Below are 27,315 nucleotides of genomic sequence, written 5' to 3' on the forward strand. Positions count from 1 at the left end.
TCCAAGTTGTCCATTTTATTGGCATAGAGCTGCTGGTAGTAGTCTCTTATGATCCTTTGTATTTCAGTGTTGTCTGTCGTGATCTCTCCATTCTCATTTTTAATTTTGTTAATTTGGTTCTTCTCCCTTTATTTCTTAATGAGTCTTGCTAATGGTTTGTCAATTTTGTTTATTTTTCAAAAAACCAGCTTTTAGCTTTGTTGATTTTTGCTATGGTCTCTTTAGTTTCTTTTGCATTTATTTCTGCCCTAATTTTTAGGATTTCTTTCCTTCTGCTAACCCTGGGGTTCTTCATTTCTTCCTTCTCTAGTTGCTTTAGGTGTAGAGTTAGGTTATTTATTTGACTTTTTTCTTGTTTCTTGAGGTAAGCCTGTAATGCTATGAACCTTCCCCTTAGCACTGCTTTTACAGTGTCCCATAGGTTTTGGGTTGTTGTGTTTTCATTTTCATTCATTTCTATGCATATTTTGATTTCTTTTTTTATTTTCTTCTATGATTTGTTGGTTATTCAGAACCGTGTTATTTAGCCTCCATATGTTTGAATTTTTAATAATTTTCTGTAATTGAGATCTAATCTTACTGCAGTGTGGTCAGAAAAGATGACTGGAATGATTTCAATATCTTTTAATTTACCAAGGCTAGATTTATGGCCAAGGATGTGATCTATTCTGGAGAAGGTTCCGTGTGCACTTGAGAAAAAGGTGAAGTTGATTGTTTTGGGGTGAAACGTCCTATAGATATCAGTTAGGTCTAGCTGGTCCATTGTGTCATTTAAAGTTTGTGTTTCCTTGTTAATTTTCTGTTTAGTTGATCTATCCATAGTTGTGAGTGGGGTATTAAAGTCTCCCACTATTATTGTGTTACTGTTAATTTCCTCTTTCATACTTGTTAGCGTTTGCCTTACATATTGTGGTGCTCCTATGTTGGGTGCATATATATATTTATAATTGTTATATCTTCTTCTTGGATTGATCCTTTGATCATTATGTAGTGTCCTTCTTTGTCTCTTTTCACAGCCTTTATTTGAAAGTCTATTTTATCTGATATGAGTATTGCGACTCCTGCTTTCTCTTGGTCTCCGTTTGCATGAAATATTTTTTTCTAGCCCTTCACTTTTAGTCTGTATGTGTCCCTTGTTTTGAGGTGGGTCTCTTGTAGACAGCATATATAGGGGTCTTGTTTTTGTATCCATTCAGCCAGTCTTTGTCTTTTGGTTGGGGCATTCAACCCATTTACATTTCAGGTAATTATTGATGGGTATGGTCCATTGCCATTTACTTTGTTGTTAAGGGTTCACGTTTATACAACCTTTCTGTGTTTCCTGTCTAGAGAAGATCCTTTAGCATTTGTTGAAGAGCTGGTTTGGTGGTGCTGAATTCTCTCAGCTTTTGCTTGTCTGTAAAGCTTTTGAATTCTCCTTCAAATCTGAATGAGATCCTTGCTGGGTACAGTAATCTAGGCTGTAGGTTATTCTCTTTCATTACTTGAAATATGTCCTGCCATTCCCTTCTGGCCTGAAGGGTTTCTGTTGATAGATCAGCTGTTATCCTTATGGGAATCCCTTTGGGTGTTATCTGTTGTTTCTCCCTTGCTGCTTTTAATATTTGTTCTTTGTGTTTGATCTTTGTTAATTTGATTAATATGTGTCTTGGGGTGTTTCGCCTTGGGTTTATCCTGTTTGGGACTCTCTGGGTTTCTTGGACTTGGGTGGCTATTTCCTTCCCCATTTTAGGGAAGTTTTCAGCTATTATCTCCTTGAGTATCTTCTCATGGCCTTTCTTTTTGTCTTCTTCTTCTGGGACTCCTATGATTTGAATCTTGGGGCGTTTCACATTGTCCCAGAGATCCCTGAGGTTGTCCTCATTTCTTTTGATTCTTTTTTTCTTTTTTCCTCTCTGCTTCATTTACTTCCACCATTTTATCTTCTACCTCACTTATCCTGTCTTCTGTCTCCGTTATTCTACTGTTGGTTCCCTCCAGAGTGTTTTTGATCTCATTTATTGCATTATTCACCTTTAGTTGACTCTTTTTTATTTCTTCTAGGTCCTTATTAAACATTTCTTGCATCTTCTCAATCTTTGTCTCCAGGCTATTTATCTGTAACTGCATTTTGTTTTCAAGATTTTGGATCATTTTTATTATCATTATTCTAAATTCTTTTTCAGGTAGATTCCCTATCTCCTCCTCTTTTGTTTGACTTGGTGGGCATTTTTCATGTTCCTTTACCTGTTGGGTATTTCTCTGCCTTTTCATCCTGTTTAGATTGCTGTGTCTGGAGTGGGCTTTCTGTATTCTGGTGGTCTGTGGTTCCTTTTTAATGTGGAGGTTTCACCCAGTGGGTGGGGTTGGACGATTGGCTTGTCAAGGTTTCCTGGTTAGTGAAGCTTGCGTCGGTGTTCTGGTGCGTGGAACTGGATTTCTTCTCTCTGGAGTGCGATGGGGTGTCCAGTAATGAGTTTTGAGATGGGTCTATGTGTTAGGTGTGACTTTGGGCAGCCTGTATGTTGACACTCAGGGCTATATGTTCCTGCGTTGCTGGAGAATTTGCATGGTATGTCTTGCTCTGGAACTTAATGGCTCTTGGGTGGTGGTTGGTTTCAGTGTAGGTATGGAGGCTTTTGGATGGTCTCTTATTACTTAATGTTCCGCGTAGTCAGGAGTTTTCTGGTGTTCTCAGGTTTTGGCCTTAAGTCTCCTGCCTCTGGATTTCAGTTTTATTCTTCCAGTAGTCTCAAGACTTCTCCAGCTATACAGCACTGATAATAAAACTTCTAGGTTAATGGTGAAAAGATTCTCCACCGTGAGGGACACCCAGGGAGGTTCACAGAGTTACATGAAGAAGAGGAGAGGGAGGAGGGAGATAGAGATGAGCAGGAGGAGAAAAGGGGGGAACTCAAGAGGAGAGAGACAGATCTATGCAGTTCTCTGTTCCCAAAGTGTTCTCTGTAGCCCAGACACCCACAGAGATTCACAGAATTGGATTGGGAAGAGAAGGGGAAGGGAGGAAATAGAGGTGTTCTGAGGTAGAAAACGGAGAGTCAAAAGTGGGAGAGGGTAATCAACACACTCCTGAGTAAAAATGGGTACTGAATATTGGATTCTTAAATGTCCAAAACTTACATCACATACTGAAAAACAAAGATTAAAAATCTAGAGTAGAGATTAGACTCTTAAAAATACAATATTAAAAACAAAACCACAAAAAGTTTTAAAAATATATATGAAGTTCGGTTTAAAAATACGGCTTCTCCTTTTTTTTTTGCAAGGTTATAGTGAAATGAAAATGAAAATTAAGGAGTAATAGAGGAGGAATAGAGAATTTTAAAAGAAAATAAGAGAAAAAAGATAAAACAGGAAAAATTTTTTTCCTAATTAAAAAAATAGTAAAAATATATGAAAATGAAAGTTAAGGAGTAGTGGGGGAGTGATAGGGAATTTTAATAGAAAATAAATGAGAATAAATAAAAAAAGAAAAAAGAAAAAAAATTTTTTTAAATTAAAAAAAAAAAAGTGAAAATATATCTAGGAATTTCTCTGGAGCTGTTGTGGTCAGTGTGGGTTCGGTTCAGTTTCAGATAGCTCCTTGTTCCAGCTTACACTTCTCAATATCTATAGGTCCCTTCCGGTGTAGTTGGTGTTACCTACAGGGATTTTAATCTGTTGCACCGGTCCCTTCTGAAGCAGTTCCCTTTGTTTATTTGGCTTCTGTTTGCCAGTCTCTTAAGTGTCTAATTTCCACCCTGACACAGGCGGGTGGAGGTGGTCTCTTACTTAGGTTCGCTAGTTCAGTCGTGCTGCGGGGAGGGAGGGGCGCTGCAGACAGATATCGCTGTGTGTGGGGAGCACTCACAGTGTTCCGGCCACACTGGGTTGCCCCCGCTCACGGGTGTGTGCTCTCCCCGTCTACACTGCTCAGGCTCCCGGCTGCTCTATATGGAGCGGGCCCTGCGTTGCGTGCGGTTCCAGTTTTCCAGTACTCCACAAAAGCGCAGATTCGGTTGGGCCTGCATTTTGTGCCTTCCCCCGGCCAGAGCTGCTCAGGCAGCCAGGAGCTTGATGGGCGCACTCTCCCCGGTGCGGTGCGCCTTCTCCCCTCCGCGGTCCCAGCCTCAGTTTCCACGGGCGCGCGCACCAGTCAGATGCGTGCGCCTTGTGTCTATTCTTGAGAGCTGGCCTCTAGCCGCGACCCTCCCAGAGGATGTCAACCATCCAGAATCTCAGGAAGTCTTTGGTTAGAAACTGGAGGCCTGTTTGCAGTTGGTAGGGGTACTGTCTTTGGGGCTGAGTTTGCCCCTTTCCCCTCGCCCCTGCCTCCTGCCTCCGGGGATGGGCTGGTCCGCAGCTGGCTAGCTCTTCTCTGGAATTGCTCAGTCCCTTTGTTCTGAAAACGGCCGGCAGTGTGTTCTGGCCAGTTAATTCTCTCTCTCTGTCTCTTGCTATCCTACAGTTTAAGTTGCTCTCACGTTAGCTCCCTCCGATTGCCCTCAGGGCATTCGGACCTGGTCCTTAACCTAAGCAATGCCGCCTGCTCCTCTCCGTTCTGCCCCCACTTGCTGGTGGCAGATGCGGGCGTCTGGGGTACTTTTCTGTTGGGAGTTGCTTTTAGGCATGTAATCTGTGAGTTTTATTTATTTTTCCTCCCAGTTAGGTTGCCCTCCGAGATTCGAAAACTTCCCCCAGACCCGCCCGTGAGAGGGTTTCCTGGTGTCTGGAAACTTCCTCTATTAGACTCCCTTCCTGGGACAGGTCTCTGTCCCTAGCTCTTTTGTCTCGCTTTTTAATTTTGTCCTACCTCCTTTTGAAGACGATGGGCTGCTTTTCTGGGTGCCTGATGTCTTCTGCTAGCGGTCAGAAGTTGTTTTGTGAAGTTTGCTCAGCGTTCAAATGTTCTTTCCATGAATTTGTAGGGGAGAAAGTGATCTCCCCGTCCTATTCCTCCGCCATCTTGGCTCCTCATCAATTGTGTAGTTTTTGATGCTATGTGTTTCAGGAGTTCTTACTGGCTTTGTGCTTCTGTAGCTCCAATTTAGGTTTGTATTCTTTATTAGACAGTTATGCGCCTTCATGAAAAGGCCTGGGCAACACTTTGCCAAAACTTAGTATTAAAGCCCAATCCAAGGAGCAGTATGGGATTCTGGACCTGATGGTTCCAGTTTGATCTGGAATATGGGGCGTCCAACACAATGGGAAAAAAGGAAGAGCCCTGTGAAGCAGAGGTGTTCAGGACAAGCCTTAGTTCCTGTGTCTTATGTGAGAAGGCAAAGTGTGTGATACCATTTTAGAAAACGTTGAGGAAGGTGGCAGTTTTATTTTTTTTAATGATGCGAAAAAGAAAAAACCCACAGATCTGAAAATCTTAGTTATCTAAAATAACTTCTCTTCAGCACCCTCCACTTCTGAGGAAAGTGTCACAAATGGACAGGTTTAGGAAGGAACTAGGAAGAAGGCTACTTGGTTTTTAAGTTTCGATTGGTGAGAAGTCATGTTCATCTATTGCAAATAAGCCAACAGTTTAAAACTTGAACACTAGGAATCGTGTTGTTCAGGTGTCTTCATCTTTTTCTAATTTGTAAGCAGAGTGTGAGTCTGTCGCTTCTTTCAGTCTCCATTGTCGTTTTCAGCACAGCTCTTTAGTTCTTTGCCACTTTTTCACCATAGTCATTGCTGTTTGTCTCTGCCAGGCTCCCCAACACTTTCCCACCTGTCATGGTCCTTCCCAGTCTGTCACCTGTGGTAATCAGATGCAGGTCATCTGTTTACTTGAGCCTTTGTGAGCCTGCCACTGCTTTAGGCTCTGAGTAGGTGCACCAAGCAAGTCCTTGCCCTCATAGAAATGACACTTGAGTGAGGAAGACAGTACATAATAGTGTATGTAATAAATAAAGCAAGTAGAATGAGAGGAGCAAGGAACAAGTTGTAGCTGTTTTTATGCCAGCTGCCTCCCAGCATAGCTCCACTTTGACTCTTACTACTCGGTGAAAGTCACTCAGTCATGTCCGACTCTTTGCGACCCCATGAACTATACAGTCCATGGAATTCTCCAGGCCAGAATACTGGAGCGGGTAGACATTCTCTTCTCCAGGGGATCTTCCCACCCCAGGGGTTGAACCCACGTCTCCCACATTGTAGGCGGATTCTTTACCAGCTGAGCCACCAAGGAGGCCCATGAATACTGGAGTGGGTAGCCTATCCCTTCTCCTGCAGATCTTCCTGACCCAGGAATGGAACCAGGGTCTTCTGCATTGCAGGTGGATTCTTTACCAACTGAGCTACTAGCAAAGCCCCAAATCTCACTCAGGATGCCTCCATTTCTAATAAATGGTTCCGCATCTCTTCATCCCACTCCTGTCCTTTCACCTGTCTGGCTCTGTTGAACTGATTTCTGGTTGCATTACCTACAATCCACTAGGGGCTCCTTATTTTCACAGTTCCCTTCCAGTTTGACTTTTCTATCCCATTTTACCAGCCATTTCACCTATGCTTCATGAGTATCCTGACTTACCTTCTTTTATAGAAGATCCCCAGGAGTAGGAAATGGCAACTCGCTCCAGTCTTCTTGCCTGGAAAATCCCATGGACAGAGGAACATAATGGGTTATAATCCATAGGGTCTCAGAGAGTTGGTCACAATGGAGCATCTGAGCACTCACACACATTGACTAAGACATTTAATACCTGAAAAAACCATTAATGAGTTGATGAAAATTCTTTAAATCATCATTGATAGATCTATTGAACGAGTTGTATTCTTTTCAAATTCCTTTTCTCTTCTTAGGTAATACGAGGAAATAGCATCATCATGTTAGAAGCCTTGGAACGAGTATGAACAGTGGCTGTGTTCACCAGGGAAATCAACTGCTTCCATGTGTCCCCTTCTCCACATTTTACTACCAGAAAAATTGGGTTGTGTACATTTTCTTACTGAACTTTTTTGTTAAATAAACTTTTGTAATAGCCAAAAATGCTTTCTTAGCTGTTCTCAACTTAGAATCTATTTGCTCTTATTCTGATTTTTTTGTCATGACCTGTTATTGGTTGAGACTGATTAGTTCAGAGGTTTTTAATGCATTAAATAGAAAAATCTTAGTAAATATGAAACATTGGCAAGATGCCCTTTTTCCCTATCTTTTACTACTGAACAAAGTTAAAGAAGCTGCAAACCTGAGTGGGTTTCTTCTAAAACATAACTGGAATTTTCAAAGTTCTTGCAGTAACTTGGACAGACTCTGACTTTTTCACATACATCTACATTCCAAGTACAGTTTCACTCAAACAACATGGGTTAAACTGTGCAGGTCCACTTATATACGGGTTTTTTCCAATAGTAAATACTATAGTACTACACCATCCATGGTTGAATCTATGGATTCCAAACTGAATACAGGAACTGCATATGCAGAGACCTGATTGCTCAAAGGGTCAGCATCCATAACCCCCACAATGTTTTAAGAGTCAACCATATAGTACAACAGAAGTAAAACACAGCAAGTAATGATGTCATTGTTTTTATTTTGAACATAAGTGGGAAAAAATGTTGAATACAAGAGTAGAAATACAATTCCAGAGGAAAACATTCCAGTGCATTGTGGTTCTTTGTGGAGTGGAAGATGGTGATAATGCTGCCTGTAATATACTCACCTAGTTTGTAAATTTTATGGTGCAGAAACTCCAATAAGAGATAATATTACAGACAGGTATCATAAACCTAACTTTAAAAAAAATCTATCAAGCAAATGCTTAAGTTTATTTTTGTGAACCCGTAGAAAGCCTACAAATCATGAGTCACTTTAAAACTAGAGTGGGATATACACAGTATGTGAGGTACTTGTAAACAAGTATGTAAAATGGTATTCCCTATTTATAGGAAATGTTTACAGAAAAAATACAGCTAGAGGGATCAAACTAAAGTTGATGTAAAGGCCATACATTTTTATTTTTCCATTCTCCTCTTTATGTGGTTGCAATGTTAGGGAAGGTTTAAAGTTGAATTTTAGAACTGGTAGAATTTCTAAGTGTGGCTCCTACCCGGCAGCATCATGTAGGAACATAACAGAAATGCAGTCTTTCGTATGCTACTCCACACCTACTGCAACATTTCTAGGGGTGAGGCCAGCCATGTTTTAACAAGCCTTCCAGTAACACTGGAGCAGAACTTGGCCTTCCTTCAGTCTGTGCATACTCTTTACCAGTCTCTTCTGTAAAAATTTCTCTTGAGTAGCCTCCTGGAATAATGGGCCCTGACAGGTCTTTCTTCCAATTAAATCTTTTTGAATTCTGTTAAGTTGCATTAAAATTAATACGCTTACTATATGGATAACCTTTTTGCTCTTAACAACTGCAGATGCCTCGTTGGAAAACAGAGTTGGGTTTGATAACAACAGCAATACTTAAAACTGCTGTTCCAGAAATAATTTGCCATTGCAAAACAAGTCTGCAGACATTAGAAATTATTCCACTAGAATTCACCCACTTTTAGCATATACACAACAGTACTATACTCTACATATTATCTTCTTTAAAACCACAAGAGGAAAAAACTACGAATGCCTCTTAACATACTTGTTAAGAATAAAAATAGTAAAAAGCTAACTCTGACAAACTATAAATTTAATTCCTGCCTCTACATCAAATATCTTGGCAGTTTTATCAGCATATTAATATTCACAATTGTAGAGAATAAATTGCTTTCAGAATCAATGTTCTCCTTTTTGCTAAAAGGAACAACTGCTATAATCTGGAGGAGGACTTTTTTAAAAAGACAATATATGTTAACTTGGTTGCAGTTCAGTTACTTTTAGAATTCACAAGTTTCTACTTGTTTTGTCCTTCCAGTGACTATAAGGACACTCATGATCTTTGTACAGGTGGAGAACTGGGTCTCAAGTTTGGCTACATCCTGGAATCATTCTGGAAGCAGTCCTACAGGTGATTACAATGCACAGCCAAACCACCGCCTCAAAACAAGATTTCAACAACCAATTTCTCAATCAAAATGCTGCAGTACCTTCAGAAGCATTGAACAGTTTGAACATAAACTGGATCTTATCAAGTGTGGGGTCACTGAATATATTCTAGTGCCAGCGGCTCTAGAATCATCTAAGTTGCCTCTGCTGTCAAACTGTCGATGCTTCTTACTACCAAGACTACTAGAGTTCTCACAGAGAAATCCTTTGCAACATGGATTTGCTTTGATAATGGATTGGGTTTCTTCTTAGGACTTTTAAGGCACTAAAAACCCTTTGAAAACAAACCCCCACATCAGTGACTCTAAACCCCAGTTGTCCATTAGGAACTCTAAATAAAAAGCTACAAAAAGCTGAGGTCCTATCCTCAGTCCATTAAACCAATCTCTGTTGTGGGGCTCTGTCACCATTTTTCAAAGCTCCTCAGGTGAGGGTTTGATAATAGAAGACAAATTTAAGAAATTTCTTAAATCAGTAGCCTATACTTTTCATTTTACTTGAGATTTTTGTGTGACATCTTTATACTACACTAAGACTTCTGAACTTCACCCCTAATGAAATAGAGACAGAAGCAATCAAAAGAACATTCTGAAAGTCAAGGCTTTAAGCATGGGCATATGTCATTTGCAAAATATAAGTTACTAAAGCCAGGCATAAGATACCAGTTCCCATGGTTATTTTACCTGACTTAAGATCACATCCAACCGTGAAGCGCAAATGAACTAGTCCTGAACTAAAAGGAAGTCTTCATCAAGGGCTCAGCTTAAAATGCTTTCAAGTTTCGTTCAAAATCCAGGGCCCCATCCCAGACCTATTAAATCAGAACCTCCAGAGGAGCTAGAGAATTCATATGTCTAACAAACTCCAGATGATTCTTATGATCAGACAAGTTTGGGAAATGCTGCTGATGGATATTCAAGAAAGAGTTTGATCTTGGAGATGCAATAGTTTTACCTTCATGCTTAATTAGAACCTTGCATTTCTCATGACTCACTGGGATTACTTTTGTTAAATGATGATAATGGCAAAATATGATTCAAAATCATCTCTGTTCACACTATGTTCTTTTTTTTTTTTTTTTTTGCCAGTGATATTCCATTTGGAACCAGGAGGGGGATAAAAGAGTGGTACTTCATAGTTCCGTTTTAAGTCTCTCATATAAGTCCTCTTGGTCAATCATGTGTGTGTTCCCATTCCAGCGGTGATAGGCAAGGAGAGCAGCATTGTAGCCTGCAATGGCACTCATTTCCATGGCACTTGCTGCAAACTCTATGCCGTTGAGGTAATAAAGTCGATCGTGAAGTATGATGGAGGGGCATTTCTCTGGAGGTGTATAATGAGGGTATGCAAGCCATGACTGCTTCACAGCATAATCGTAGGACACAAAGAGCTTTAAAATTTGTTCTTTACTAAGTGGTGCTGCAGAAAAGATCTTCCAGACATGTGCTATATCTGCTTTTGGCTGAGGATTACTGTCTTCTTCTACAGGGGACACAAGCCCAATGCTGTTAATGAATAAATCTGGATTATCAGTGGTTAAGACTGTACCAAGATGAAACTCATTTAAGGCTCTAGAGCTAAAGACAGTTGAATTCAACTCCCCTTTAATTAAAGTTGTCACTAAAGGTTCGTAGTGTTGATGGAATTCCTCAATTGGAGGATCGAAGTTGAGAAAATTTATGTTGGACATTTTCCGATTCAATGGAGTGGCCACCAGGACAATATCATAGAAGTCTGAATGGGTCTCAGATCCAGTTTGGTAGACCACTTCATACACCTTTGAGGAATTTCCTAGAGGAAATAAAAAAGCATATTTTTTTTAAGTGTTTCTAACATACTATATTTTATACCTTCTAAAAGTAATTCTATACCTTAATAGTTTCTCCATAATTCTAAGGTCTTAAACAAGTTTTATCCCTTAAGATAACTGGCCCCTGCATTTGTATTACACTGAGGCCAATTTTCTACTTGGAATGGAAATAAAACCTGTCAACAGGTACAAAATACAAAATGTTTACTTTTGAGGATGAAATTCTTTTTTAAATCCTAAGAGTCATGCCACTGTACTTGAGCACATGTGCATCTATTTCCACATGACACACAACACTTAACCTCCAATTTAAAATTTCATCATCTGGAACTGAGCGAGAGCTGGAGAAACAGGCTTTTCTCCCTGAGCAGTTATTTTCTGCAGGGGAAATCAGGAACAATAAAACAGAAGTTCAAGCTTACCCGTCTGCTTGGTCCTTGTTTTCTCCTCTATGGACATTACTAAGCCCGAGACAAGATTGCTTCTGGAAGCCTGAAGGAGCCTTGAGCAAACAAGTTTATTGCCACCTTTTACTGCCCAAAGGCCAGGATCAGTACAGGACATTGACACTGCCCCTGTCAGCAGTAGGATGAAATGTGTTAATTCTGACTCTGTAAGAGGCCCTCTACCCTCTCCCCCTTCCCACACCGCTGCATCTGGCTCCAAATCTAGACACTGCCAAATGACCCGGTTGAGGACCATTCAACTAATAAAAACCAGACTCTGTTCCCATAAAAATGCTCATCTACACATGCACAATGTTGCCAAGATTTTCATTGTGTCTGAGGTTTCACAAAGGAAGGTAGTCATCTCCAAATCATGGCCTAAAGTAAGGAGCCACCAAAGCATCAGGTAAACCACGCTGTCAACTAATGTCCGTTAACTATTCCAAGCCCTGACTTACCTACAAAGCCATTGATGTTTGTAGTTTGGCCATAATTTACCCTCATGACAGGAGTAATAATTTCATCAAGGAACTTCTCAGAGAAGCCTGCTTTCTGCAAGGTTTCAAGAAGTGACCGGTTAAATAATCCAAGATAGTCGTCCCCTCCTAGGGAATGCAGTAACTTTTCTACGCTACTGAAGGCATAGTCATGAGACTGGTAGCGGTAGATCCTTTTGAATAGAAGAGAAATGGCCATTAAACACCAGATAGTGGGGAGGGTACAAACAAAGAAGGAAAACAGCATCCTAAGACTCCAAGTGGCTTTCCTGTTTCCTTTGGACGAGTCCCTACCAATCCTGTGAGATGCGTCTTCCCCATGTATCCCAGAGGCTCCTGGCCTCCCTTTCCCTCTTTCTCCTCTGGAGGAAGTCCACTGTCCTTTGAATTCACTCTTCTGCATGAATATGGTCACTGGGATCACCTTTCAGGAAGTGGGTATGTCTTGTTCTCATTCATCTTCCAGCACACCTAGAGTTGTCTAAAATTAAACTTTACCTTTCCACTAAGCTTGATCCTCTCCTCCTAACCCGAATTTCAACCAAAACAATGGGTTACTCCTAATATCCTACACATCATCCTCAGTTCATTTAGTTTTAAATTTAAACATTTCATTTCTGGGGAAGGAGCCAAGATGACGGAGGAATAGGACAGGGAGACCACTTTCTCCCCTACAAATTCATCGAAAGAACATCTGAACGCTGAGCAAACTTCACAAAACTTCTGACCACTAGCAGAAGACATCAGGCGCCCAGAAAAGCAGCCTGTCGTCTTTGAAAGGAGGTAGGACAAAGTATATAAGATAAAAAGAGACAAAAGAGCTAGGGACCTAACTGGGAGGAAAAATAAATAAAACTCACAGATTACATGCCTAAAAGCAACTCCCAACAGAAAAGTACCCCAGACGCCCGCATCTGCCACCAGCAAGTGGGGGCGGAACAGAGAGGAGCAGGTGGCATTGCTTAGGGTAAGAACCGGGCCTGAATGCCCTGAGGGCAATCGGAGGGAGCTAACGTGAGAGCAACTTAAACTGTAGGATAGCAAGAGACAGAGAGAGAGAATTAACCGGCCAGAACACACTGCCGGCCGTTTTCAGAACAAAGAGACTGAGCAATTTCAGAGAAGAGCTAGCCAGCTGCGGACTGGCCCATCCCCGGAGGCAGGAGGCAGGGGCGAGGGGAAAGGGGCAAACTCAGCCCCAAAGACAGTACCCCTACCAACTGCAAACAGGCCTCCAGTTTCTAACCAAAGACTTCCTGAGTTTCTGGATGGTTGACATCCTCTGGGAGGGTCGCAGCTAGGGCCAGCTCCCAAGAATAGACACAAGGCACACGCATCTGACTGGCACGCGCGGAAACTGAGGCTGGGACCGCGGAGGGGAGAAGGCACACCACACCCAGGGAGAGTGTGCCCGTCAAGCTCCTGGCTGCCTGAGCTGCTCTGGCCGGGGGAAGGCACAAAACGCAGGCCCAACCGAATCTGCGCTTTTGTGGAGTACTGGAAAACTGGAACCGCACGCAACGCAGGGCCCGCTCCATATAGAGCAGCCGGGAGCCTGAGCAGTGTAGACGGGGAGAGCACACACCCGTGAGCGGGGGCAACCCAGTGTGGCCGGAACACTGTGAGTGCTCCCCACACACAGCGATATCTGTCTGCAGCGCCCCTCCCTCCCCGCAGCACGACTGAACTAGCGAACCTAAACAAGAGACACCTCCGCCCGCCGGTGTCAGGGCGGAAATTAGACACTGAAGAGACCGGCAAACAGAAGCCAAATAAACAAAGGGAACCGCTTCAGAAGGGACCGGTGCAACAGATTAAAATCCCTGTAGGTAACACCAACTACACCAGAAGGGACCTACAGATACTGAGAAGTGTAAGCTGGAACAAGGAGCTATCTGAAACTGAACCGAACCCACACTGACCACAACAGCTCCAGAGAAATTCCTAGATATATTTTTACTTTTTTTTTTAAATTAAAAAATTTTTTTTTATTTATTCTCACTTATTTTCTATTAAAATTCCCTATTACTCCCCCACTACTCCTTAACTTTTATTTTCATATATTTTTACTATTTTTTTAATTAGGAAAAAAATTTTTTTTCCTGTTTTATTTTTTTTCTCATATTTTCTTCTAAAGTCCTCTATTACTCCTTAATTTTCATTTTCATTTCACTATAACCTTGCAAAAAAAAAAAAAGGAGAAGCCATATTTTTAAACCAAACTTCATATATATTTCTAAATTTTTTTGTGTTTTTGTTTTTAATATTGTATTTTTAAGAGTCTAACCTCTATACTAGATTTTTAATCTTTGTTTTTCAGTATTTGATATCAATTTTGGACATTTAAGAATCCAATATTCAGTACCCATTTTTACTCAGGAGGGTGTTGATTACTCTCTCTCACTTTTGACTCTCCATTTTCTACCTCAGAACACCTCTATTTCCTCCCTTCCCCTTCTCTTCTCAATCCAATTCTGTGAATCTCTGTGGGTGTCTGGGCTACAGAGAACACTTTGGGAACAGAGAACTGCATAGATCTGTCTCTCTCCTCTTGAGTCCCCCTTTTCTCCTCCTGCTCATCTCTATCTCCCTCCTCCCTCTCCTCTTCTTCATGTAACCCTGTGAACCTCCCTGGGTGTCCCTCACAGTGGAGAATCTTTTCACCATTAACCTAGAAGTTCTATTATCAGTGCTGTATAGTTGGAGAAGTCTTGAGACTACTGGAAGAATAAGACTGAAACCCAGAGGCAGGAGACAAGCCCAAAACCTGAGAACACCAGAAAACTCCTGACTACACGGAACATTAAGTAATAAGAGACCATCCAAAAGCCTCCATACCTACACTGAAACCAACCACCACCCAAGAGCCATTAAGTTCCAGAGCAAGACATACCATGCAAATTCTCCAGCAACACAGGAACATAGCCCTGAGTGTCAACATACAGGCTGCCCAAAGTCACACCTAACACATAGACCCATCTCAAAGCTCATTACTGGACACCCCATTGCACTCCAGAGAGAAGAAATCCAGTTCCACGCACCAGAACACTGACGCAAGCTTCGCTAACCAGGCAACCTTGACAAGCCAATCGTCCAACCCCACCCACTGGGTGAAACCTCCACATTAAAAAGGAACCACAGACCACCAGAATACAGAAGCCCACTCCAGACACAGCAATCTAAACAGGATGAAAAGGCAGAGAAATACCCAACAGGTAAAGGAATATGAAAAATGCCCACCAAGTCAAACAAAAGAGGAGGAGATAGGGAATCTACCTGAGAAAGAATTTAGAATAATGATAATAAAAATGATCCAAAATCTTGAAAACAAAATGGAGTTACAGATAAATAGCCTGGAGACAAAGACAAATGTTTAATAAGGACCTAGAAGAAATAAAAGTCAATTAAAAATGAATAATGCAATAAATGAGATCAAAAACACTCTGGAGGGAACCAACAGTAGAATAACGGAGACAGAAGATAGGATAAGTGAGGTAGAAGATAAAATGGTGGAAGTAAATGAAGCAGAGAGGAAAAAAGAAAAAAGAATCAAAAGAAATGAGGACAACCTCAGGGACCTCTGGGACAATGTGAAACGCCCCAACATTCGAGTCATAGGAGTCCCAGAAGAAGAAGACAAAAAGAAAGGCCATGAGAAGATACTCGAGGAGATAATAGCTGAAAACTTCCCTAAAATGGGGAAAGAAATAGCCACCCAAGTCCAAGAAACCCAGAGAGTCCCAAACAGGATAAACCCAAGGCGAAACACCCCAAGACACATATTAATCAAATTAACAAAGATCAAACACAAAGAACATTTCATTTCTCCTTTCTGCTTCACCCACTTAAGAAGGGAAGCTTATCAATCTTCCTAACATCTCTCCTGTTATTTCTCATCTCCCTGATCTTAAATGAAGCTTTATATTCAAACTACTAACATGAATAACTGATTTATCTGCCTCTAGTTTCTCTTTTTTATATAATTTTTTTATATTTGTTATGTGTTAGAAGGTTAATCTGTTGGATATGCTTGGGTAAACTATTATTTTTTACTTGTTTGACATTTTAGTTTTTGGTCCCACTGCACAGCAGGTATTAGTTCCCCGACCAGGGATCAAACCCATGCCCCCCTGCATTGGGGGTGCAGTGTCTTAACCACTGGACTGCCAGGGAAATCCGTCTAGTTTCTCTTCTTTGAAATATTTATGAATCTCCCAGAAGCACTAAAATACACTTCTTGTCAACCACCCACGTATTCAAAAACATCTTACCTATTACTACTACTTACTAAAGTTCTGACATTTTAAAAAATCACAAATTTTTAAGAGCCAAACTCATCAACTCCTTTGAGCCAATTGCAAATAAAGAAACAAAGGAGAGGTTAAAGAACTTGTCTAAAAGTGACATGGCAAGTAGAAGGCTAAGAATCACTATTCCCCCTCTGCCCTCTACCACACACACACACACACACACACTCATACCTCACACCTGAACACAGCTGACCCATTCAGTACTCTCTAAATATGCTCTGGGTATTGCTCCTAAACATTTTCACTAGCTCTTCCCTCCACCTGGAATACACTTCCCATCCGTAATCATAGAACAGTTAACTACACATCCTTCAGAGCTTAAATCCCACCCACTTTACAAAGTCTTTATTTTAAATTTGTTTTTGGCTGCACTGGGTCTTCATTGCTACACATGGGCTTTCTCTGGTTGCAGTGAGCAGGAGCTACTCTTCAGTGTGGTGCGCAGGCTTCTCCTGTCATGGAGCATGGACTCTATAGAGTGCACGGGCTTTAGCAGTTGCAGCGCACAAGCTTCGTTGCTCTGCTGCATGTGGGATCTTCCCGGACCAGGGATCGAACTTGTGTCCCCTGCGCTGGCAGGCAGATTCTTAACTACTGGACCACCAGAGTCCTCCCTTTGCAAAGTCCTCCCCAGAATCCCAGTCCACAGTGGTACCATCATCTCCAAAAGTCCCGTAAAACTTAGCACTCATGTTTAGCACTTAAATACTACTTTGTACTATTTATAGTAGTATATTAAATACTACTTTGTACTAAAATTAACTATAACTAATTCTTAGGAAATATCACCTGACATTTCTCTATACTTTATGAACTTGAAAGAATGTCCACATAAATCAGTTCATGCAATAATTCAATATATATTATTTTGGCTGCAAGTGAGGATACAAAAATGAGGAAGTCATGGTTCCTTTCTCTCAAGGAACTTACAATTAGGGACAGCAACTCCGGTATACACATAGCTAAGTCTATGAAGTAAAGGAAGAAATAAATGCCAAGGAACGATCTCTATTAGTGGCCACAGGAGAAGAGTTTTTACATCAACTTTCTTCTCTCAAAATAAACTGTAAACTTTTTTAAAGAGCAGAGGTAATGTCATACACATTTCAACATTACCTACTCTCTAACAGAGTAGTAATGGGCTTCCCTGGTGGCTCAGAGGTAAAGAATCTGCTTGCCAATGCAGGAGAGCTGGGTTCTATCCCTGGGTCAGGTAGATCCCCTGGAGAAGGAAATGGCAACCCACTCCAGTATTCCTGCCTGGGAAATCCTATGGACAGAGGAGCCTGGCAGGCTACAGTCCATGGGGTTGCAAAGTGTCAACACTAGCAACAACAGTGTAGTACATAAAATACTGAATAAATTTTTGGCACTGGGAAAATTCTCAGTGCCAAAACTGAGAAATTAAAATAATTCCTTGCAACCATATCATTTGGCCTGTAGTGCCTAGAAAGTTGGAAAAAGTAGGATGAAAACACTGAGTTCTTCAGAAAAGTAATAAACTAAATACCTCATAAAACAAAGAGTGATCTTTGCTAATGGTCAGCATGACAAAACAGTAGCCAATTAAGTAAGTTATATATGATGTTACGGATTCCCAGGTGGCGCTAGTGGTAAAGAACCCGCCTGCCAATGCAGGAAACACAAGAGACAATGGTTCAATCCCTGGGTTGGAAAGATCCCCTGGACTAAGAAATGGCAACCCGCTTCAGTATTCTTGCCTGGAAAGTTCCATGGACAGAGGAGCCTGGCGGGCTACAGTCCATAGGGCCACAAAAAGTCATACACAACTGAGTGACTAAGTGCACACACACATATATGATGTTATAAAAAATTACTCCTTGCCTCCTCCTGCCTGAGCCAACCACACTCAAGTAAGCCTCCTAAGCAAAGGCCTCACGGAGACACTATATACCAATTAAACAATAAGCACTGTAAGTGCATTACAGTACATATTTAGTAAAAAGCAAGGTGTAAGTAACTAGTAGTTTATAAAAGCAATCTGATTAGCAGAAACTATTTTTTTCTCTTTAAAAATCTGTATAACCGGGACTTCCCTGATGGTTCAGTGGCTAGGACTCTGTGCTCCCAATGCAGGGGGCCCAGGTTCAAACCCGGGTCAGGGAACAAGATCCCATGTGCTGTAACTAAGACTTCATGCAGTCAAATAAATATATATTAAAAAAAAAAAAAATCTGTATAACCCTTAACCATTTATTCACTCATTCATTCATTTATTCATGCAACAAATATTTATGGAGCATCAGTTTGAGCCAGACACTGTTCTAGATGCTGAGATACAGAGGTCAATACAACACAGGAAAAAAAAATATCGCTGCCATAACAGAGCTTTTGTTTTAGATGCGACAACAGGCAACAAAATAAACATAAGCAACTTACATAACAGTTTGTGCTAAATTGCTTCAGTTGTATCTGACTCTTTGGGATCCTATGGACTGTAATCTTTCAGGTTCCTCTGTTGGTGGGATTCTCCAGGCAGTGGGTTCCTCTGCCCTACTCCAGGGGATCTTCCTGGCCCAGGGATTGAACCTGTGTCTCTTACATCTCCTGCACTGTCAGACAGGTTCTTTTATCAAGGAGAAAAGTAAACCAAAAGATTGAAAACACCTGGAGCTGGCAGAGTTGCAACTCTACAGCTGAAGCAGAGAGATCCAGCAGAGCAGGAGGAGGCCCAGACAGAAAAAAGTAGAGGAGATGGGATGAAGGACTTTTAAACTGGAGTAAGGACCTTAGAAAAATCTGCCCCTACATAAAAGCAATGAGAACACTGGCAACCACTGTCAACATCAACTTTTTTGGAACTCTGGAAATAAACCAAAGACTTGCTAAAATCCCAGGAATATTAGACGGCTGACTATAAGAACAAATGAGCCCTGTGGTATTTGAACTTTCCCTAATCTCATTCCCATCTTGCTAGCAACAAGGTATCCTTCAAAATCAGCAGCCTTCCAACCACAATACCTGTGAAACCAGCAAGCTGGCAGCCACAGAGGTGATAAGACATGTTTAGAGCATCCCCAAATTCCCATTGTCAGAGAAGTGCCACTATTTGCCTTATCTGGCAGTCCACTCAAAGCTCTATCCTCAGGGTTTGTTCTTTTTTATTAAAAATTTTAAAGGATATACTCCATTTACAAATTTGGGAAAGGAGTACATCAAGGCTGTAACTGTCACCCTGTTTATTTAACTTATATACACAGTACATCATGTGAAACGCTGGGCTTGATGAAGTTAAAGCTGGAATCAAGAGTGCCAGGAGAAATATCAGTAACCTCAGATATGCAGATGACACCACCCTAATGGCAGAAAGTGAAGAGGAACTAAAGAGCCTCTAGAGGAAGGTGAAAGAGGAGAGTGAAAAAGCTGGCCTAAAACTCAACATTCAAAAAACTAAGATCATGGCATCCGGTCCTATCACTTCATGGCAAATCGATGGGGAAACAATGGAAACAGTGAGAGACTATTATTTGGGCTCCAAAATCACTGCAGATGGTGACTGCAGCCATGAAACTACAACACACTCACTCCTTGGAAGAAAAGCTATGACAAACTTAGCATATTAAAAAGCAGAGACACCACTTCGCCGACAAAGGTCCACATAGTCAAAGCTATGGTTTTTCTGGTAGTCATGTACTTATGTGAGGGTTGGACCATAGAGAAGACTGAGTGTCGAAGAACTGATGCTTTCGAACTGTGGTGCTGGAGAAGACTCCTGAGAGTCCCTTGGACTACAAGGAGATCAAACCAGTCAATTCTAAAGGAAATCAACCCAGAGTATTCAATGGAAGGATTGATGCTGAGGCTGAAGCTCAAATACTTTGGCCACCTGATGCGAAGAGCTGATTCAATGGAAAAGACCATGATGCTGGAAAGATTGAAGGCAGGAGGAGAAGCGGACGACAGAGGATGAGATGGCTGGGTGGCATCATTGACTCAATGGACATGAGTTTGAGCAAACTCCAGGAGATAGTGAAGGATAGGGAAGCCTAGCGTGCTGCAGTCCATGGGTCGCAAAGAGTTGCACATGACTGAGCAACTGGACAGCTCCACGTACAATTACGAAATACTGGCTACATTCCCCATGTTGCACAATACATCCTGGAGCCTATCTCACACCCAATACTTTATACTTTCTATGCCCCCACCCCAACATCGTCTTTCCCCCCTCACCACTGGTAACCACTAGTTTGTTTTCTGTATCTGTACTTGTTCTCTGTATCTGTGAGTCTGCTGCTTTTTTGTCATAGTCACTAGTTTGCTCTATTTTTTAGACTGTTTATGTGTGTGTGCTCAGTCATGTCCAACTCTCTGTGACCCTATGTACTATAATCCGTCAGGCTCTCCTGTCCATGGGGTTATTCCAGCAAGAACACTGGAATGGGTTGCCATTTCCTTCTCCAGGGAATCTTTCTGAACCAGGGATCGAACCTGTGTCTCCTCCATTGGCAGGAGGATTCTTTACCACTGGGAAACCTTTTCTTTTTAGATTAGGGCTTGTCTTTTTTTACCTCACTGTATACAAACAGCCCATCCTGAGCACATCTGTCAAAAAACTTTTGTTGCCTGAGGCTGTGACACCAAGTGGGGCTAGCAAGAGGCTTATCAGAAGATTTTAAAAAGAAATACTGGGAAATGAAAAACCCCAATTCGTTTCTAGGGACTTAGAAGGCCATGCCCATGTACAAGACAGTCACATGCCCAGGAAAGACCTGAGAAGGCCCTCATCTGTCACCTTCAGCTGACCTTAAGGCTCTGAGCAAGCCAGAAGGAAAGGCTAGAGCTACAAAACCTGCCAGAGTACTGCAAGCAATCCTCACACACACACACTTGAGTAGCCAAACATGACAAAGAATACCGACTTCACAGAATTAGTTCCAGAGTCACTAACAAACAAACAGCAACAGTAACAAACCCCGGGGTGAGCGGATTTCTGATGTCCAGAGTTACTAGTCAATATTATTTTAAATGTCCAGTTTACAACAAAAATCAACAGAAATCCTCCCTAAGAAAACCCAGACATTGGACCTGCCAGACAAAGACTTTAAATCAGCTACTATAAATATGCTCAAAGAAGTAAAGGAAGCCATATCTAAAGAACTAAAGCATGTATGAAAACAACATAGATTAGGGACTTCCCTGGTGGTCCAGTGGTTAATACTCCGTGTTCCCAATGTAGGGGACAGAAGTTCGAGCCCTGGTTGGGTCCTGCATGCCACACATCTTGGCCACAAAGAAAGAAATGTAGATTAGAACAAACATAGACTGCTAATAAAGAGAAAGAAATAACAGAGAAAAACAAACTGTGGAGTTGAAAACAGTAGATAAAATTTAAAATCCCCTAGTGAAATGTAAGGGAATTCACTGTTCCTGACTGCTCTTTGGCAACCTCTGTGGCTCCTAATCCTGGTTTTTGTGACATAGGTGATACGACAAGTATTTAACAACTGGATTGAGGTCAACAGGAAAAGGGGCAACAGAGGATGAGATGGTTCAGTGGCATCACTGACTCAACAGACATGAGTCTGAGCAAACTCTGGGTAATAGTGAAGGACAGGGAAGCCTGGCATGCAGCAGTTCATGGGGTTGCAAGTAGTCGGAAATGACTTAGTGACTGAACAACAACAACAGCATTAAACAGAAAGTAGACTGATTATAGCCCTGGAACTGAGTCAAGACTCCCTGCTGAGGGCAAGGAAAGAGATTCCTGGGGAAGAGAAAACATGCAAGCAGAAGCTATTTCATAAGACCAGCAGTATTTCACTATTTAGCAACTGGAACATGATGGCTCAATACTTGCCCTTTATCCAACAGGGTATGATGGATATGATAAAATTATTAAAATAAGATCTGCATGTTCTTATTGAAAGGAACAGTAATGTGTGGCCCTTTAAACAACATAACGGATCCTTTTGTAGTTCATGAGCATGATGATTGGGTGTTCACGCTGCTGCGTGACATGTGCCTCCCTCACAAACCTTGTTACGACATCGGCACATTACCTGTCTGACGTGAAAAAAAATAAATAAATAAATAAACAACATAACAGTCAGCACTCTATAATCAAGTATCAAAGATACATGGCAGGGCCGGGGGGCATAATTCCATGTTTGGGAATTGTGTTCTAAAATCAAAAATATATAATTATATATATAATATAAAATATAATATACAGAGAACTATATGCAATGTATGTGTATATGCTTAGTCACTCAGTTGTGTCTGACTCTTTGTGACCCCATGGACTGTAGCCTGCCAGGCTCCTCTGTCCATGGGATTCTCCAAGCAAGAATACTAGAGTGGGTTGTCATTCCCTTCTCCAGGGGATCTTCCCAACCCAGGAAGATAGATTCTCTACTATCTAAGCCACCAGGAAAGCCCACTATATGCAAAACCTTGTGATAAATCATAGTGAAAAAGAATATTAGAAAATAATGTATATATGTATTAATAAACCACTTTGCAGCAGAAATTAACACAATATTGTTAATCACTATACTTCAATAAAATAACTTTTTTGTAATTCAGAGGATAGCTGGTTTACAATGTTGTGTTGGTTTCTGCTGTACAACAATGTAAATCAGCTGTAAGTATATACACATATATCCCCTCCCTTTTGAACCTCCCTCCCACCCCCTTATTCCACCCCTCACATTTTAAAAAAATAGTATAATCTATGTATCCCCTCCTTGGGCCTTTTTCACAGTTCTGTAATACACTAAATTCACTTCAAAAGTGATTTCTTAATTTCTCAAAGGGCAATTCTCTACATGTCAAGAAAACTGATTCACAAAGGCGAGGCTGTATCGCATGCCATGTGAACTTGATTTTCCTGTTGAGGATGCAGCAACATGCCACCTTTCTTTAAAAAGTGACTGGCTCTACACAAATTCTATACATTTTCCTAGTGAACTGCTTGTCTCTCTACTAGAATATATATTCTTTAAGGGCAGGGGTATGTTCTAGGTTCTACATCTTCAAGACCCAGAATACTGCCTGGCACATACTAAGCACTCAATATTTCATGAATGAATAAACGAATGAATGCCTACTTTAGAACAACCTGCACTATAGCTGACCTTTCCAGTAGCTGGAAAGATGTTCAAGGAATTGACCTCAGAATGATGCTTAAAAAGAAAGAAATCTCCAACACTACAAGTTGCAGAAACTAGAATATATTTATCCTATTCAACTCTTACAAGATGAATTTCTCCAAGATCTAAAACTGTAAACCAGCATAAAAATTAGCACATGCCAACAACCTTAAAAAAAAAATAGGTTCTATCATAAATGTACAGTTGAGTCCCTTCACTGTCTACCTGAAACTATCGCAACATTGTTAAACGACTATACCCCAATACAAAATAAAAAGATTTTTTAACAAGTTATAGTTTTCAAAGTCAGAATGGTTTTTAATGTTCTCTTGGCTGAGCCATATAGCATGTGGCATCCTAGTTCCCCAACCAGGGGTCAAATGTGCGCCCCCTGCATTGGAAGTGTGGAGTCTTAACCACTAGTCCACCAGGGAAGGCTCTAGACTGGTGGTTATTTTATGTTATTTTTCTTAATTACCAAAGCAATGCATATTCATATGTAAAGAACTTTTTGAAAACACAGAAAAACAAAGAGAAGGAAAAGAGGCACCTATATTCTCACTATGCAGGACAGTGTGGGAAGATAATACCTTAATTTAAATTCTTGGGGCACAGAACTGATATGCTATTTCAGGCTGCCGGCTCACTGAAACATCATGTCACAGTTAAATAAAGCTCATTTAAGTTTTCTACAAGCTCTTGTACGTATCACCTCATCCATCTACACACAACACTAAAACAGTTCAGAGATTAAAAGGGAGGACTCTGGAGCCAGACGGCCTGGGTAAGAACTCCAGCTCCACCAGTTACTAGGCAGGTGGACTTGCATACCCTAAAACCTCTCTATGCCTCCACCTTCCAGTAACCTACAAAGCTAGTAACAGCACCTACCCCAGAGAGCTGTCGTAAGACTTCAAGGAGTTAGTATGTGTAGAGCATGTAAAAGTGTCTGACAACATTAAACAAGCATTTGCAAAGTATGTTTTCAGAAGCAAAAATAAATGACCCCTTCACATTCCAAGTGGATAAAAGCCCTGCATATAATATACAAAAAATTTTTCCTAACAACCTTACAAATAGGCTTTGTGGTTAGGTAGAGAACTGTTCCCAAAACTGTAATTCCTACAGGTTATTTAATAAAAGGTCTTAAGTTAAATGGAAGAGAAAAAATTACCTCATAAACTTGTCTAATACATCCTCTACCCACATGTGCATTCGGAGGGACTGAAATCCATAGTGCCAAATTAGTTTAATCATGTTAATTATAAACCAGCTGCTCTCCTCATATACCAGGGTCTCTCCATTATACACCCCCACTAGGCCACTAGGGCTCTGAACAGCAGAGAGACCTGCAAAAACAAAGAAAGGGGAACTAAGTCAATGGTTTCTGTACTGATCAAACGAGAGCAGGTAATCTGAAGCTATGGGGGACACTCTGAAATGAGTGCATCTGGGCTTCCCCCAGTTCTCAGAAGGCATGTTAACAGAGCTCTATCTTTAGAACAGTGTGTGATACTCTAGACATCACACTGTCCAAAAGCAGATTCCCTTAAAGATGGGTTGGATGATCATGCAGCTATATCAAAATTAGAAACTGGCTATATTTAGTCTCAAAAGACTAAAAAAGGCAAAAGAAAAAGCCAAAGGACAGCTGAATTCATCTTAAAATCAGAAATGTCAGACATGACTTTTGCAGCATAAATTGCTCCTGGCACACACTTGCCCTTGTGGAGTGAAGAGGCCCTGGAAGCATCCACAGGAAATGTGGAAAGCAGCTAAGGAAAATAGGATTTCCATTCCTGTGCAAATCCTATTCTGCGTTAATTCAATACTTCTCATAACTGGAAGGAGGCCAAAATTACACAACATTCCCTGAGGAGGGAGCCTGCAGAGGCCCCCCAGGCTTCCCCCACAACCTGTCCAATGCCTCTGCTGGTAGCGAAGCAGCCAGATGTCCCAAGTTCCAGGAACATGTTTGCCCCTACAGCTGTGAGTGTCCTTAAGTCAGACACCTCAACTCTCTGGGCCTCATTTCCCCGGCTGTAAAATGAGCATGCTAGGTTTTGCTAACTCAAACTATTCTTTAACACAAACCCAGAACATTTAAGAATCAACAACAGAAAAAAAAAAAAAAAAGAATCAACAACAGCAACCATCCCCAACCCACGCCCCATGGCTGTAATTCCAGATAACTGAAGATACAGATAATGTAGTGTCCCATTACAGCAGAGCAGCTCCTAAGGCAGTGCCAATTGCTAGCAGGAAAGTGAGGAAAGCAGTTTTACCAGCTTCACTGTAAAAGACAATTAATAAGGCAGAAAAGTTTCAGTTCCCTATCTGATAACAATATCCATGCACTTTGAAGTCTGCTTTGCTTTCAGACCAAATTACATACCCAGATCCTTGACAAAACGTTTCATGTGCAGATTTAAAGGATGGATGACAGAACCTCCTGACTCAAATTCTTGCCCCTGCACATTCAAGGTGGCCAGACGGCCTCCCACCTTTCCTTTTTCAAAAACGTGAATCTTCACATCCTTCCCAAATTTCTGCCGCAGATAATAGGCTGCTGAAGTGCCACCAATTCCAGCTCCAATAACCGCTATGGTGGGGGAAAAAAAAAAAGGAACAGGGTTTTTTCTCTTACCAGCTTCGCATGTTTCGTTTTTGAAAGGCTGTAAATCAACAACCGACATTACCTAAAGCAGTTATCGACAATTTAGGGAAGCCTGGGGAGGGGGAGGCATGGGACAGTTGCAGGGAAGACAGAAAGAACTCCAAATCTGGACAGACATTGCCCCCAGACAACAGTAGTAGCAGATTGTTATTTTTTATTTTTCCCCCAGCCAGATGCCCCAAGCCTCTCAGTTCGTTGCGGAGGCCCCAAGTGGCCCGCACAAGCTCCTTTGTGCCCAATGCAAGGGAAGAGAGGAGGTTGGGCCTTTCCAGCACGCATTTTAAATAAAGTGGCCGCCATTTTTGCCTAGATTTGTTCTGTCTCGTTTATGTAAATAGCTTAATGATCCCAAAGAAAACGGGTTAAAAAGAAATAAAAATAAACAACAAAAAAAAGCAAAACAAAATAAACAGGGAGCAAACCACCAAAACGAATCAAACTAAAAGAGTGACTGTTTCCGCTGGGCAGTCGTCCTAGGTAAAGTACTTGTGCAAGCCAGGGGCCTCTGCAAGCCGGCCGACTTCAACAAAGCAGACGGGGGAGGGGTAGGGGTAGCCCCCAGCCCATCGCGGGAAGCACACGCGGTCAGCGCCGTCAGCCTGTTCGCGCGGCTCGGCGTGCTGCGCCGGCGTGCGCCTCTCATCTGCAGAGCGGAACTGGCCAGTAGCTCCGAGCGGCCAGAGGACCGGCCTCCGAACAAGTGCAGCAAACGAAGGCCGCGGCCCCAGGCCCCTGAGACAGGGGCTGCAGGGACGCCGGGCGCCCGCCCGCGGACTGGTCCGGGTCGCCCCCACCTCCACTGCCCATTCCTCAAGTGGGCATGTCTCCACGCCCGAGAAAGGGCGTTCCCTGGGGGCACTACAAGCGGTTCGGAGGCGCGAACCGGGAAGAGCGCCACATTCGCAGCGGGCTGGTTCCGCGCGACCCAGCGGGCGTCGCGGGCGCCCGGCCTGCAGCAGCTGGCAGCGACCGCCCGGCGCGGGGCTCGCTCTCGCCACGCCCGCAGCGCGCCGCCTCTTCCTCGCCTACCGATCTTCTCCGGCGGGGCCCGCGGCTCGGCGCTCCCAGGGTACCACCAGCTGCATAGCAGCAACAGCCCCAGCCACAGCCGCAGAGTCGAACACTCGAGGCCAGAAGCTACGGGTTCCATGGCTCTCCAACCGCTGCGGTCGGACTGGAGCGCCGGGCTGCCACCCGCATTTGAGTCTGCGCGCTCCGTCCGCCCGGCCCCCTGGCTGGCCTCACCCCTCCAAGCCCCGCCCAGGTCCGCTCCCACCCTACCCCCACTCTTCAGCGCAGGCCCCTGACACCCCAGGGATACACTTCCCTCCTGGAGTTCCCAACCGGATGGTCTGGGTACCCCAAGCCGGTCCTGCCCCACCCCCGGAAACTCACCCTGCTTCAGGGAGATACCAAAGGCCCCAGAGGAGGCTCACCCCAGCTTTTAATTTCTTCAGCTGTGCCCTCTTCTGTCCCTACAATCGCTCTCGCTCAAACAATG

General features: G+C 42.4%; 2 protein-coding genes and 2 non-coding genes across 4 annotated transcripts in view; 3 read left to right on the top strand and 1 right to left on the bottom strand.

The window, feature by feature from the left end:
- SNRPG (small nuclear ribonucleoprotein polypeptide G) overlaps positions 1-6,961 on the top strand; it is a 13,384-nt gene extending 6,423 nt beyond the window's left edge. The window contains exon 4 of the mRNA XM_043468952.1: positions 6,775-6,961. Coding sequence (XP_043324887.1) covers positions 6,775-6,825 — 51 coding nt within the window. The 3' untranslated portion in view covers positions 6,826-6,961. The remainder of the gene's footprint in view (positions 1-6,774) is intronic.
- Positions 6,962-7,488: 527 nt separating this feature from the next.
- On the bottom strand, positions 7,489-27,031 carry PCYOX1 (prenylcysteine oxidase 1). Its single transcript, XM_043468951.1, has 6 exons — positions 26,844-27,031; positions 25,533-25,739; positions 24,312-24,486; positions 11,677-11,888; positions 11,195-11,347; positions 7,489-10,753 (listed from the first exon to the last, which is right to left on the bottom strand). Exons 1-6 carry the CDS (start codon positions 26,962-26,964, stop codon positions 10,095-10,097), a joined length of 1,527 nt encoding a protein of 508 aa, XP_043324886.1. The 5' UTR covers positions 26,965-27,031; the 3' UTR covers positions 7,489-10,094.
- Positions 18,080-18,152, top strand: TRNAG-CCC. Its single transcript has one exon. It is a non-coding gene; the product is annotated as a tRNA-Gly (tRNA).
- Positions 21,950-22,055, top strand: LOC122442806. The gene has a single exon (XR_006269790.1). It is a non-coding gene; the product is annotated as a small nucleolar RNA U13 (small nucleolar RNA).
- Positions 27,032-27,315: the final 284 nt, after the last annotated feature.

Source organism: Cervus canadensis, chromosome 5, assembly GCF_019320065.1.
Source record: "Cervus canadensis isolate Bull #8, Minnesota chromosome 5, ASM1932006v1, whole genome shotgun sequence".
Classification (NCBI taxonomy): domain Eukaryota; kingdom Metazoa; phylum Chordata; class Mammalia; order Artiodactyla; family Cervidae; genus Cervus; species Cervus canadensis.